The following is a 14122-nucleotide window of genomic DNA, read 5'->3' on the forward strand; positions in this document are numbered from 1 at the left end:
CGACGCGAAGAATGTCAAACTTCCTTGCCGGCACTTAGTACTTGACTGCGCCACAGGCCTTCGTACGCCTTAAAAGTACTTGATCGGCGGCAAGTGATCGCCGCAACGTGGAAAATTGGGTGGCACCGGCGGCAGATCCTCTGGCGTGCCTATGTGGAACACCAAATTCATGCCGATCGCTACATGAAAGAGAAAATGGCAATGGAAGAGCCAAACGCCCGGATTGTTGGCACGAAACCGCAGCACAGTGTAACCGTTATTCGGCACAGCGATTGTATCCTTGAGTGTTGGTTTGGTGAAATCACGCTCCAGCATGCCCAAACGATCCAGATCCAAAGCGTGTTTTAGGTTGATTTTTTTTATGGCCTTGTCCGGTGAACGTCCCAAACCGACGACGTAGAACGGTGAGCCATGCAAGTGGAATGGATGACTCAGATTGGTTTGTTGCACTTCGTCGACAAGCACGACTTCCACCACAGCGCCCAGTGGTATGTCGACTTTGTGTACACACTGGCAATTGTTGTCGCAATTGACTGGTCGGTTGTCACCGTTGCAGAAGAGTTCCGGCGGCACATCGCTCAGCTGTGAGAGCATCGGTGATGGCGGTGAGATGTAGGAGATTTCATCGATCAGTGATGTTAGGTGATCACCGCTGGGTGCAACTGTAATTTACATAGTAGGAATTTGGTTTGTTTGGTTGCAATGTTAAATATGGTTAGTAACTGTGGGTGGATTGCTAACGATTGGGTTTGTCTTTTTCTTGTTTATGGCCTTTACTTTGATTTGGGGTGTTTTTTCTTGTTTATGACCCTTGCCTTGAGTTTACGTGCTTGCTGGCAGTCTCGCAGTTTCATTTAAGCGTACTTGAAAAGGTTATTGATAGTTCAAAGAATGAGTGCCGAAAAGAGATAGGTAAGTTGCGGGTTTGAGTCTTGGATAAGACTCCTTGGGAAAAGATTTGAAAACTTCGAGTGGATTTTTCTCAACAAAAAGCATCTGATATCATCACATCAGCTGAGGTTGGAGGAGGCGACTTACACTTTGCAAACGCCTGCATTTTACTGAATATTATCGACACATTGGCGGGTAAATCAGACCAAATCTAGATCAAAAGATCAGCTTTAAAAAGTATACAAATTCATAACTGTAATATAGTATACGCTTCCCACGTTAACCTAACCTCAACTGAAGATGATGTATAGTATGGGTTGTAGAAACAATCAATAGAGATATGGATCAGTTTCATACTGAGATTTCAATATACAGTCTTACATTACCTGTTAAGGGATAAAATCTCAAATAGCTGATAATTTATCGTGAGATACCTTTTAAATATTGATATCACAGAAAACCGACTGTCCAAGTCGTAAACATATCGACCTAAAATATCAAATTTTTTTCAGATCTAAGAAAATATAGACATGGAGGAGGCTTGAAGAAAGAGAATACTTGAGGTGGCTAAAAGCTTCCTACTTTGAAGGAAGGATAGAAACAATTGGATCGCATGGCTAAAGGCAGAAGTAACTTCCAAATTTTTCTAAGAAAACGCACGTATTTAATTCTTCATTACACTTTCAAGTAATTTATCGATTTAAATCGATAAAAAATTTTCATGCAAAAGCTCAAATGCTACTACATATGGTACATATGTATATTCTATATGCTGAAATATTAAGCGGAATAAAGCTATTTTTGTTCAAAAACTATATATATAACAAGTAAAATAATCAAAATTACATGTATGTGGAAGAATTCTCTAAAATTTAGAGTATTAATAATACACACGTATGTATATAGGGATCAATTAAAGTTGGGCTTCTAAAGAAGGGAACGCAAAAAGTAGGACGCGATATGTTTTAATATTTAATTATGTATAAATTTTGATTATGATAAATATTGAGTACAGATTTACTACAATTAAAGCTTTGGAGGAACATTTTTTTAAATAATGTTGTTTTTCACAATAATTTAGCAGCTAAGCATATTTAAATGCACTAAATGCGATCAAAAGTAAATATTTAACGACGTGGAACACGAAAATCAAGCGCTCGTGTCTATGTAGGCACGAGTACATAGGAGACATTCGTGCGCAAAGCTTTTTTAACGCAAACATGCAGAATATTGTTATTAATTAAGAGCATTGCTACTTTTTACAACATACAAATGTTTGTTTGAGATAAGGACATCCACAACTTACCCAAATAACGGTTGTAAGTATTGGCAATAAAGAGATTCTTCACATCGTAAACGAAGAAACGGAATGGCAAGAAAATTTTCACATCAGGACGTTCCACGAGAACACCTTTGTCCACAGCTTTGGCATTTTTCAAATTCGAAACACAAACAGCATCGTTGCGTTTCCGATTGCAGATGGCATCTAACGGGTTCATAACCTGTTTGCGAGTTGGAGAGAGAAAGAGAGTGAAGTGAGTGTGTGGTTGCGAGAGAGGATGAGAGACATAGATTAAGCGAGTTATATTAAAATTAGTGGTTTAACGGCTGGCTGCTGAGCTTTCGCTTATAATTGAAAGCTTTTATTGATGTTTTATTTTAAATATTTAAAAAATATTTAGTTTCACTGCAAATTATTTTTATTATTATATTGAGATCGAGCGAAATATATTAAAATTAGTGATTTACCGGCTGGCTGCTGAGCTTTCGCTTATAATTAAAAGCTTTTATTGATGTTTTATTTTAAAATTTTTAATAATATTTAGGTTGACAGCAAATTAATGTTATTATTATATTAAAATTAAAATTGGTGGTTTAACGGCTGGCTGCTGCTTGTTGAGCTTTCGCTTATAATTAAAAGTTTTTATTGATATGTTATTTTATTTATTTCAAAATTATTTAAGTGGACTGCAAATTGTTGTTATTATTATATTTTTTTATAATATCTGTATATATTTTTTAATGTTATCTGTTTATAACTGCTTATATACAGGCAGTTTTAAAAGGCTTTTTGATAATAAATAAAATTTTTCATTTCATATACATATCTATTTATTTATACATATATGTACATATATTTTGCATATTAAAAAGCTTTTTGTTGAGCTTTTACTGCTCAAAAGCTTTCAAAAGCTTTTTTCGCATACTTTTTTATGAAATTGAGCTATAGCCTTTTTGGTAAGCTTTTACTGCTCAAAAGCTTTCAAAAGCTTTTGTCGCATTTTTTTTTTTTTGTTTGGAATTGAGCTATATTTTTTTTAATGTATACTAACCTTTAGTGACATTTGTATTATCATTTCAACTTCTTCTTCTCGTCGTAGGTGCTTGATGACATAAATTTACACGGTGTTATATGCATAATTTTATATATTTACAAATATTATATACAAGTAAATATTAATAAATACTCGTTACACACTTCCAACGAGTAATAGTGCAGGGGTAAGCTGTGCTTAGGTAAAAAAATGATATTTAAACTAAAAAAATTATATTTATTTATTAAGTTATTTATTTTACAAATATTTTCATTACAATTTTTTTATGTATTTTAAAAAATTTAACTTTTTTCCTTTTATATAAAATTTTTAGGATATTTATATGAAAAACTTGCCGCTTTGCTTTTGAGTCCTTGTTTCGTTCCTTTGTTGTTGTTTTTTTTTTTTTTAGTATTTACATTTCATTTTCGTTTTTTGGATAGTAGCGGATGCAGCGTTGCTTTCGGCTAAGCAGCGCTCCAGCCACATACCAACGGTGTAAATATGTAAACATGTCTATAATTATTTGGTTATTATGTTTTTTGTTGTGTATGTATTAATGTGTATATATGTATGTAAGTGTGTAAGTATATGGTATACTTATTTCTTCACACATATGCATATGTATGTATGTAGTATTTACAACGGTTTATGTGCATATATTTAATACTAGGTATTGCCATATGTACATATGTATGTTTGTGTTTCTATGTGTGTGTTATTGTTGCATATTTATTGGTGCCATGGCATTGTTATTGGGGTAACTTATATACGTACATACAAAACTAGCATGAAATTGAAATTCGAAGCGTCAGCTGACATGTATTTATGTATATATGTATGTACATACAGATATTCATATAAAGTTTCGCTATCAGTTTCAAGCCTAATCTTCGTTTATCTACACACACTTGCTAACAAAAACATAAGTTGTTGTTTTCTTTATAAATACAAGTTATACATACATATAAACAACGCTGTGTATACATATGTACATATGAATATCGCTTTACATACAGCTCGGATCTTTTACACTTAAGAAGAACTAGTCGCTATAATTATTACCAAAAAAAAAAAAAACAAAAAATCAAAAACAAATTGAAACAAAAACAATTTAAAGGCAAGTGTGCACCTACAGATGGTCGCAAGAAATTTTTGTTTGCAGAAATAGGAGGAACTAACAAATACAAATAAGAAGAATGAAGCAACTTAATTATTTTACAGTCATGTTTTTAGCTTAAAAATTATAAACTAAGTCAAATGGAAAAGGAAATACAATACACAAAGTAGCAGAAGTAGATAGAAACAAAAGAAAATCAATAAAATTATTATATATGTATATCGTATAGTTGTTGTTGTTGTTTTTTATTTATGACTGCTGTGCACAAACGACGACGCGTTCGCTAGAATCGCTTCCTTCTCGGCTCGCCTACGGAATTAATGTTCGCGTTCGCTCCACAATGTAAACTCCCACTCAAGATCGCTTTAACCTCGCCACTCGTGTGCCATTCCTCTCTGAAGTGTGTATGTGTGTTGTGTGCTCATTCACGCATATACATTTACATACATATGCATGTAAACGCAAAGTCTTATGTTGGGAAAGCTTGCGCATTCGTAAAGCTCAAAAAAGCACAAAATTTTGTTGGTTGGTCTTTTGGTGGACGGAATATCATTTAGCAACGCTGGTTGTTTTTTTTTTTTGTGTTTTATGCTCAGCCATTTTGTGTTATTGTTGTTTGTGCCATTTTGCTCTTTTGAGCCATAGTTGTGAGCTTTCACTCTCAGCGTTATTTTACAGTTTTTATTTTGAGTCACGTGCTTTTTGAATCGTTCTTTTCATTGGTAAAGATTTTTAGCCAATTTTGTGTGGTTTTTTTATCGGAATTTTGTGCTCTTTTCGCTTTACGCTTCGTGGCTCTTTTTATTTGTACAAAGCACATTTTTTTTATTACAATATTATAAGGTATCATCTTTTGTGGCTTGTTTATATTAATATTTTTTACTAAATTTTATTTTCTTTCACTTTCTATACGCTAGATGAAGTCTAGAAAGAATTTGGCACCATTTAGGTTATGTTATGTTTAATTAATGGGTATGGGCGCCTTGTGATCACCACACGTGGGGAAGCCTGGTGGCACTGGTGGCAAATCGGCGTTCGTGCCGACCTGCAAAACGAGATTCATGCCGATCGTTATGTGGAAGAGGAAGTGACAATGGAAGAACCAGAAACCTGTGTGCGGGTAAAGTGAAATTTGTTTAATAAGATTTCATTTACTTATTTCTAAATCTGGTATTGCAACTAACCGGGATTATCGGCTCTGAAGCGCAATACAACATAACCATTATTTGGCACTGGTATTGTGTCCTTTTGTGGTGGCAAATTGTATTGACGGTGCAGCAGACCGCGTCGATCCAAGTCCAGGGCGTGTTTCAAGTTAATCTTCTTGACGCTGGTGTCCGGCGAGCGTCCAATACCAATGACACTGTAACTGTAGCCGTGCAAATGGAATGGATGTGACAAGTTGGGTTGTTGAACTGTGAAGAGAGGGAGAGATACATTTAGTATACTGTCAAAGAATATAATTTGCTAAACATTATAAATATTACAGACTATGACTATAATACAAGCTTTAAAGGTAAATCGGTTTAGTGTTACTAGATTTCATAAAGACTGATTGAACTAATAAAATAAAAGAGAGAAAAAGAGAGAGGATAAGCAGAGTCTGTTAAAGACAAACGTCATACATTGAAGAAAGTATCGATAGAGAGGCCGCAGAGTCTGCTAAAATTCACGTCAAGCGCAGACATCCTAAAGGTTGACTACTCCTCATGGACTTAGTATCTGAACTCTATTTGGTAACGCAAAGAACCAAAACTTGTCTTTGCGTGGCTTATTGGCCTACCAGATTAACCTAACCCAACTTATAAAATAATCACTATTCTATACTTTTTTCGACCATCTGATTATTTTAGTTCAAGGGATTTCGAGATACACGATTACTCGTTGGAAACTTTCGAATCTCAGAGTTAAAATGAATTCATATTCGTGAAAGATACCGGATAAGATCCTGATGATGTGAAATTTTGGAAATTTTGCTTTCCTTGTTCTCATTTTGTGACGATAGCTATACTGTTAGTTTGAGTTTATGGTATGATTACAGTAACTGCTGTCTCTCTAGCAAGTCCTAATTTCGACTGAGTATGTACTTGTAAGTGCTATACCGACGAATAAAAAAATCTAAATTTCAATCTTGTTGTTGTTCGGAATGGTTGTTATTAATGTCATCTAACGGTAGGCCAAGACCCCAGGACAAGGGAGGCCTAGAAAACGTGCAGTTTTGACGAGGTCGGACAGCAAGGGATGAAGAGATCAATAAGTAACGATGTGGCGCAAAGGTTACTCTAGATTCACGGGACACTTTTCGTAAAGGGGTTAATTGTAGATAGGTAGGAGTTTGACCTGAACGAAGTGACGCAACGGTAAACTCTAGTTTTACTCCAAGCACGCCATTCACTGAGAGGGAGTCCGTGAAGGTGTTGATGACTCCACTATCAGTTAGTGCATGTCTAAAGTTTGTTGTGTGTGTTGATTTAGTCTAAATTTAATACGTTAGCTTAAAAAAATATTTAAAGCGAACCAGTTCACAATTCAAACTACAAAATTAGTGAGTGTTTTTGTACGCTACGCTGCATTAGTATCGGAAATGGCCGAAGGCGTTGCATTTTGCGAACGCGCGCGCTCTGTCTTTATCGCATACGATCATTTGAATTTGCTCATTTTCTTTATGTTGTTTTTGTGCCACACAAAAACGCAATTTTCTCACAATTTCCAATTCACCAATCCGATTTGCTGATTTTATAATTTTACCATAAACGTTAATTTGCGCTGAATTTAAAATGTTGGCTCGTGGGTGCCGCGCTTGCTGAATCACAAATTATATGTACACACATTGTTATAAGTATATAGTTACTAGCAAATTTTATTTTGTAATATTTTTGCAATCTACGCGCCTGCGCTGCTTTGCGATTGTTTTGTATCCGGTTGGGAGGCACCTGGCATGGCTGCAAGGTATTGCTGGTGCTTATCATGGCAATCGACTTTTAACGGAAAATTCGTAGCTCAGTATTAATCGTAATAATGTTATTTAGACGAGAAAAATCAAACGATCCAGGGGAGATAAAAAGTAATAACCGCGATTGGTTGGCAAATGGAGGCTATGCAAAATTTCGAATTTCGATTTCGATACGAATGGTGTGTTACTTGCTGTGCAACTTGTGATATTTGTTTGTAAAGAGGTGGATTATGTACATATAGTATACACATAAATTTTAAATTTAGTTTTAATTATTTTAAATGAAATAAACAAACTTAATTTAAGCTTTCAATGTAATTAACTTTAAGAATGCAAACTCACCTTCATCAACCAGCACTATTTCCACGATCGCATTCAGCGGTATATCGATTTTGTGCGTGCACATGCAATTGGGGCCACAATTTGCAGGACGATTATCACCGTTACAAAACTGTTCGGGATTGATTTCATGGAACTGTGAAGTGAGTGGCGCTGGTGGTGACAAATACGAGATCTCGTCGACCAGTGAGATGACGTGATCACCAGTGGGAGCAACTGCAAAAGAAAGAGACATTTACAGTGACACAATCAAACGTGGTAAGAAATCTTGAAGAAACTCACCCAAATAACGATTGTAAGTGTTGGGCTGGAACAGTTCTTCTGGACGATAAACGTAGAAGCGGAATGGCAAGAAGATCTTCACATCCGGTTTCTCCGCCAAGAGACCACGATCGATTTCCAAAGCACTCTTCAGCTGACTGACACACACAGCATCATTTCTAGGCGCATTACATTGTGCGTCCAGCGGATTCATGACCTTTTGTTTGTGTTACGACGAAGTGCGACGTTTTCGAGTTTCGCATTTTCAATTATTTATACAGTTTTATAGCATAAGCATTGTGGCGTGCAATTATTTACATATGTTTGTGCCATAATATTTGCATTTTTTTGTAAAATAATTTGAGGTTTTTTGGCAATAATTTGGTTTTTATATACAGAATTTCACATCAAATCGTGTTTTTTGTTGTTGCATTTTGAATTTTGATATTTGTTGCCGAAAAGTTTTGCAATTGCGCGATTTTAGATGTGAAGTCAGAGAGCAGTTCGGGTTTGTTTTGTACAAATTATGGCAGTTTATGGTGATTGGGGTTGTGGTTGATTTGTTGGTATTCAATTGGTTGGTTGCAATGAAAAAAAATTGTAAAAGAGAAATTGATTAGCAACATAAACATATACAGCTTGGGGTTAAAGAAAATTATGAATGTACACATATTTATGTATAAATATTTTTATAATATTTATATAACACATATCGTTACCTAAAATGCAAAATAACGTAACATCACTTTTCAAACGTTTACAAGTGAAGGAAAAATGATGTAATGGAAACCACTCATATTGAAGAAAATTTGAGTATTGGTTATAAAGTGGTTATGTATTGGTTATATGTTGGTTATATATTGGTTAAATATTGGTTAAATATTGATTTTATATTGGTTTTGTATTGGTTATATATTGGTTATATCTGACAGCGCAAGCTTAAAATTTTATGCAACTTATAGGTAAACGATGTAGTGCATCGTAAGCAATAGAAAACTCAATTTTAATTTCTTTTATGATACGTTGTTTTGCTTTTTAGGTGACGATATAATATAAAACAATAATCTTGGAACTCATAATTAATTTTCCAGCTGACTCAATTTTATAATAAACTCTTCAAATTATTTAGAAAACAAATTTTTTTCCAATTTTTATGCCTGTTTCTCGAATCTCTTGATATTAATTTGGAGTAAAATTTTTTTTTTTTTCAAACTTTATCGCTGATTTTTAAATCTCTTTAATCGGCAAATTGTTTCGAGTCAAAATAATTTTTAGACTCTGTAGTCCTAAAGTAACTTGTTATATAAACAACCAGGTATATTTCGATACATTTTTTGAGCTTCATCAGAATTCATTACAAAATCGACGGACCAGAAAATAAAAATGCCTGCACAACCTACAACAAAGGTATAATTGAAGCATAAATATATATATATAGGTATATAACGGTATTTACAATGATCTATACAAAGCGAAGCTGCGCTTCCATAAACCAATATTATATAATATGATTACATAAGATTTTATATACAGTATGTATATGCAAGTATATTATATACTATATGCGTTTAGCTAGTTACAAGTAACAGTTATAGCTATAACTGTAAATATGCATTTGGCATTTGAGTCTGCAACAAAAGCCATTGCAAATGCCACATTTTTCACAATTGCTTGTGCATTTCTGTACAAATTTGTTTTTGCCGCTATGTACATGCATATTCATTTGTTTTTGTATTTTCTTACAATATTTGTTTAAATAAATATTATTTAATTTATTTCTAGCAACTCACGTTTTCTCTGTGTGATTGCAAGCACAAATTGGTGCATGATCTTATGCACTTCGATCGAGCCAATGAGCGGTATTAACGGGTAGGTTGGTGTGAGAGGCAAGTGGTTGGGGGTAAGTGGTTGGTTGGTGAGTGTGTGGTAAGCGGTTTGAGGGGGTGTCGGTGCTGGTGCAACTTAGTCACACAGTCACCAAGCGTTGGTGGTGCATTGGAATGTGTCTTTGACTTACCGGGCTAACTGGCAATATGGCGCGTAAACAAAGCATTAGCGGGCGCCATTTTTTGGTACTCAATTTGCTGTATATTTCTTTTAGTTTTTTTATGCAATTTATGCTAAATTTTTTACTTCATTTTATTTATTTTTTATTAATGCACATGCTGTCATGCTGCTGTAGTCCATTTGGCCGCCATTTATTTGAAATGGCAAATGCAAAGCTTGGTAGCAATTGTTCTTTAGCGTTATTATTTAATACCTTTATAGTTGATTTGTTTTTGCTGTGAATTTACAAATTGATTGGCATAAATCAATTATATGCACGTCTGCGGATATGCTATTCACTTAAGAGTTCGGCATTTTCGTTATTCGCAAGTAATCACGGAATCGGATTTTTCTGTTTTAGTTGTTGTTTGTATTTAGCTGTGAGTGGCTTGCAGACTTTGTATTGTTCTTAATTGATTTATGAACTTGCCATTGTCATTGAACTAATTACTTTAATTGTGTAAATCACTATAAACTAATCTTATGGACTTACGAGGTCTTTGGTCGTTATTGTGGCGATTTTAAAGCAAAAAAAAAATGAAAATATTAAAAAAAAAAATTTGAATTAGAAAATTTTGAAAGACAGCATTTTAATTAAATACTGTTCGTTGTCCCAGTTGAGATTAAAATATTTTTTTTTTAATTTTCATAAATCCTACTTTTTCATAATTTAAACATAACCTACAAATTTGTTGAAAATCAGTTTTCTATATATAAATACAATACTATGGAATGCTTATTATTTTTCTATAAATGCTAGATAATTGAAAAAAAATTATCTGCGCTCAGATATTGTCTTCTAAATTTTCAAGAATTTCGGTTCTATGCAACTTGAGTAATAGATCTAGACCGGATGGCTTTATAGCGAAACTAAAACAACATTGAAGTCAATGTAGATGTTTTATAGTTTCTAATCGAGCAAGGTTCAAAACCTTTAAGAAGTGTTCTGCCTGTGAAATAATTTATTTACAACAAATTTGAATTCTGTGCTAAATAAGATTATAAGAACTTAGAGTTGCCCATACTAAGTTGATTGATGATCTTTGATTCTTCTTTCCATTAAAAATCTTGATGGTAAGACTACTACCGACGGTGAACCAATAAGGAACGAAATTTTTGTAGCTGGGAATCGAAAATCCCTCATGTAGCCTGATATTTACAGAACTCATCTTATTACGAGTACGCTCTTATGTGTACCAAAGTGATAAAATATGTCTAGTTTGGTTAAAAATAAATACCGACCAACTCGGCGCTGTGATTTTACAATTCTCGGGATTGATGATGATTGAACAATCGCTCTTACAGTAAATATCGAACAAGCAAATTACATAGTGGAATGTCAGATTTGAACTAATATAAATTGGTCTATTGCAAAGTTATACACAAATATATCCATTCTAGTTACATGGCATTGCGGTTGGTATATATTGAGATTGTATTTGTAGGAAAGACTTTCTTTTTGTTAAAACTTTTCGTTTTTTCTGAACAAATCACCCCGTATTTACCATATGATCAAATTTGACCCGGATTTGTGTGTTTGACAGCTGTTAACACGATAACATCGAAAAAGTTAAAAAAAAAACGCTCCTTAAAAATCATCGAGTTGGCATCCAGAGAAATAGCAGAGGATCTAAGATGTATTTTTGATAGGCTAAACACATTCTGGTTAATATTTTAGATATGAACCCCTGATTCTTTTGCAAACACGAAGTCGGGTAGAGTACTAAGAAGCCAACATTGATCAAACGCATCATTACTGGTGACGAGAGGTTGGTTTGCGAATACGACGTCGAAACGGTTCAACAATCTAGCAAAGGGTGCTCGAGAAATGAGCAGAAAACGCGAATATCAAAATTTGCTGAATGCACTGAAGCACATCTCTGCCGAAACTTTTAGCAAATATATGGAATATTGGATTTAGTATTAGCTCAGGAGCCTTGTTTGAAGGAGTTTGTGAAAATGTAGTTTTTATTTGTCGGTCTGAGTTGGATCGGAGGTATGTATGTTTCTTCTTTACGCTAATACACTATAATAACCCACTGGCTCCCAAATTTGTTTTTCTATTCTTTCAAATTTGTAGTCAATGCAAGTTATATCAACGATTTAGCATTCTAACAAACGACTATTTTAAATTTTTGTTTTTATAGAATGTTTTTATACAATTAATAATATTTTCTGGAAATTAGTTTCGACTCGCAGCGGCAATCTAAAAGTATCTTTGGTAGTGCTTGATACCTTTATTTAAATTATATTAAACTATGATCTAACAATTTGCGCCATACAGATATACTAAGAATATTATGCTTGTCTTAATTGTACAGAATATTCTATTTAATTTTTTTATTTCGCGCAAAATCACGCAGACTCACTATACTGGACTTAAACTAATATGCAGCATAGATGACGATCAAATGGTAAAAATATCTGAGTTTCATACAATCACTTAGCGCATAAGTACACGCACACATCCAAACACACAAAACAAGTACACAAACACACTCATGCGCTTGTATTGAGTCACGCGGGTTTTTTCTTAAGCGCGCACATAAAAGCGCTCACAACGCCCGCCGCAAATGGGAACAAAAATATGCAAATAAATTGTTAAAGGCTATGCCCTGAATAGCCATTACACTTGTGAAATATTTGTTGTTGTTATAGTTTCTTATGATCTGTCTTTTCGGTTTCTATTTTAGTAGAGCAAGCAATGAAAAACTGAAAAGCCATTTACTTACCACACCCTGTGGTATGCCGACATCGTAGGTTGGCGGAGCCGATGCTGGTTGATAGGGGCCGCGCGCATAACGCAAAATGCCCAACTGTTGAGCGCGACGAATGCCACATTCACCCAGACCGCGCACCTGTATCCAGTAAGCGCCGACAGGTTGATTGGCATTGATAATGAAGTCATAGCGTTCGCCTGCAATGCAATTATGACACAAAAGAAGTGAGGGAGTGAGTGTGCGATATTTGAAAGGTTCATGTTCATATGTTAAAAATTATAAAAAAAAATGAAATCGTAAAAGTATACAAAATTAAAAATATGAAAATAATAAAAAAATACTAAAATAATAAAAAATCGTTTAAAAGTCCAAACTGTTGCATATTGATGGATAATACATTGTTAGGCAACTAGGAAATGCTAAAATTTACAAGCGTAAAATTTTGAAAATTTTATTAATTAAAAGTTTCAAATTCTTTATACCTACAAAAGCCACTATTCAATATTTGTCTTGCAACTATTCAGTTGACTGTTGTTGTTGTTGTTTTCATTATTTTACCTCTTTATGTTGTAATAATTCGACCCTGATTTTTAAAATTAATTGCCTTGTGAACTTTTAATTGTCACAAATTAACAGCGGCGCATGTTGGAACACCCGCTTGGTATTATTGGTATTATTTATGAGCGCGCTGGTGCTTTAAACTCGTATACCCACAGTCACATATGATTGCTCAGCGCTTATGTGGTGTGTGATCGCCGATCGGTTAGTGTGGTTATTGATTAATGTAATTAGTTGGAAATGCCTATAAAATTAATATTGACAAACCAAAGTAATGTGTCAGCATTAATTCGCGGTATGGCTATTGAATTGCCATTTAACGGCACCTGTTGTTTTACAAAAACAATACAAATTTGTAATCGAGTTTTTGGTTTCCTTATTGTCATGGTCCGCTTTGTAAAGTGGTTAGCATGCACCTTGTATTGCATATGAACTGATTTCGATCCTTTTTGGATTAAAATCAGGTTTTATTTATCTGGTTACGCTCGCCCTTCGTCCATCAACGCTAAACTTTCGAGCATCTTTCTACCTTCAAAAAGGTTCACATATAGGAATAGTTATTCATTACGATGCCTGCGTTTGGCGCGAATTTTAACGGACTCTGCGGTCTCACTAACGATATCTCTTCGAGTGTATCATACCGTGGGGACCCCGAATGCTTACAGCGTAGTCTTGTCAGCTTCCTTTATCGAGTGTTAATAGGAATTTTGTGTACTTCCGATCTACCGTTTTCGACATGACTTTTGCACCCAGGTAGCTCGTTCCATCAGGTCTTGATTTTCTTTAACATGTTTCTATCGAGATCGTCGTATAGACAATACATGGGTTTCCCAATATTGATCACGCTTTCGGATGTTAGCCGTACCCAACTCGTCACGAAAAACCTGAATCTTTTGAAAAGGTGACTAGAGTAGCTACA

The 14122-nt window shown here is 34.5% G+C and overlaps 1 protein-coding gene across 1 annotated transcript in view; it reads right to left on the reverse strand.

Moving 5' to 3' along the window:
* Positions 1 to 3602: 3602 nt before the first annotated feature.
* Positions 3603 to 14122, reverse strand: part of LOC120771646 (laccase-1) — a 117953-nt gene continuing 107433 nt past the window's right edge. The window contains exons 6-10 of the mRNA XM_040099757.1: positions 12658 to 12842; positions 7901 to 8096; positions 7622 to 7834; positions 5511 to 5741; positions 3603 to 5436 (exon numbers count right to left, since the gene is read on the reverse strand). Of these exons, the coding sequence (XP_039955691.1) occupies positions 5288 to 5436; positions 5511 to 5741; positions 7622 to 7834; positions 7901 to 8096; positions 12658 to 12842 (974 nt within the window). The 3' untranslated portion in view covers positions 3603 to 5287. The remainder of the gene's footprint in view (positions 5437 to 5510; positions 5742 to 7621; positions 7835 to 7900; positions 8097 to 12657; positions 12843 to 14122) is intronic.

Source organism: Bactrocera tryoni, chromosome 3 (assembly GCF_016617805.1).
Source record: "Bactrocera tryoni isolate S06 chromosome 3, CSIRO_BtryS06_freeze2, whole genome shotgun sequence".
NCBI lineage: Eukaryota > Metazoa > Arthropoda > Insecta > Diptera > Tephritidae > Bactrocera > Bactrocera tryoni.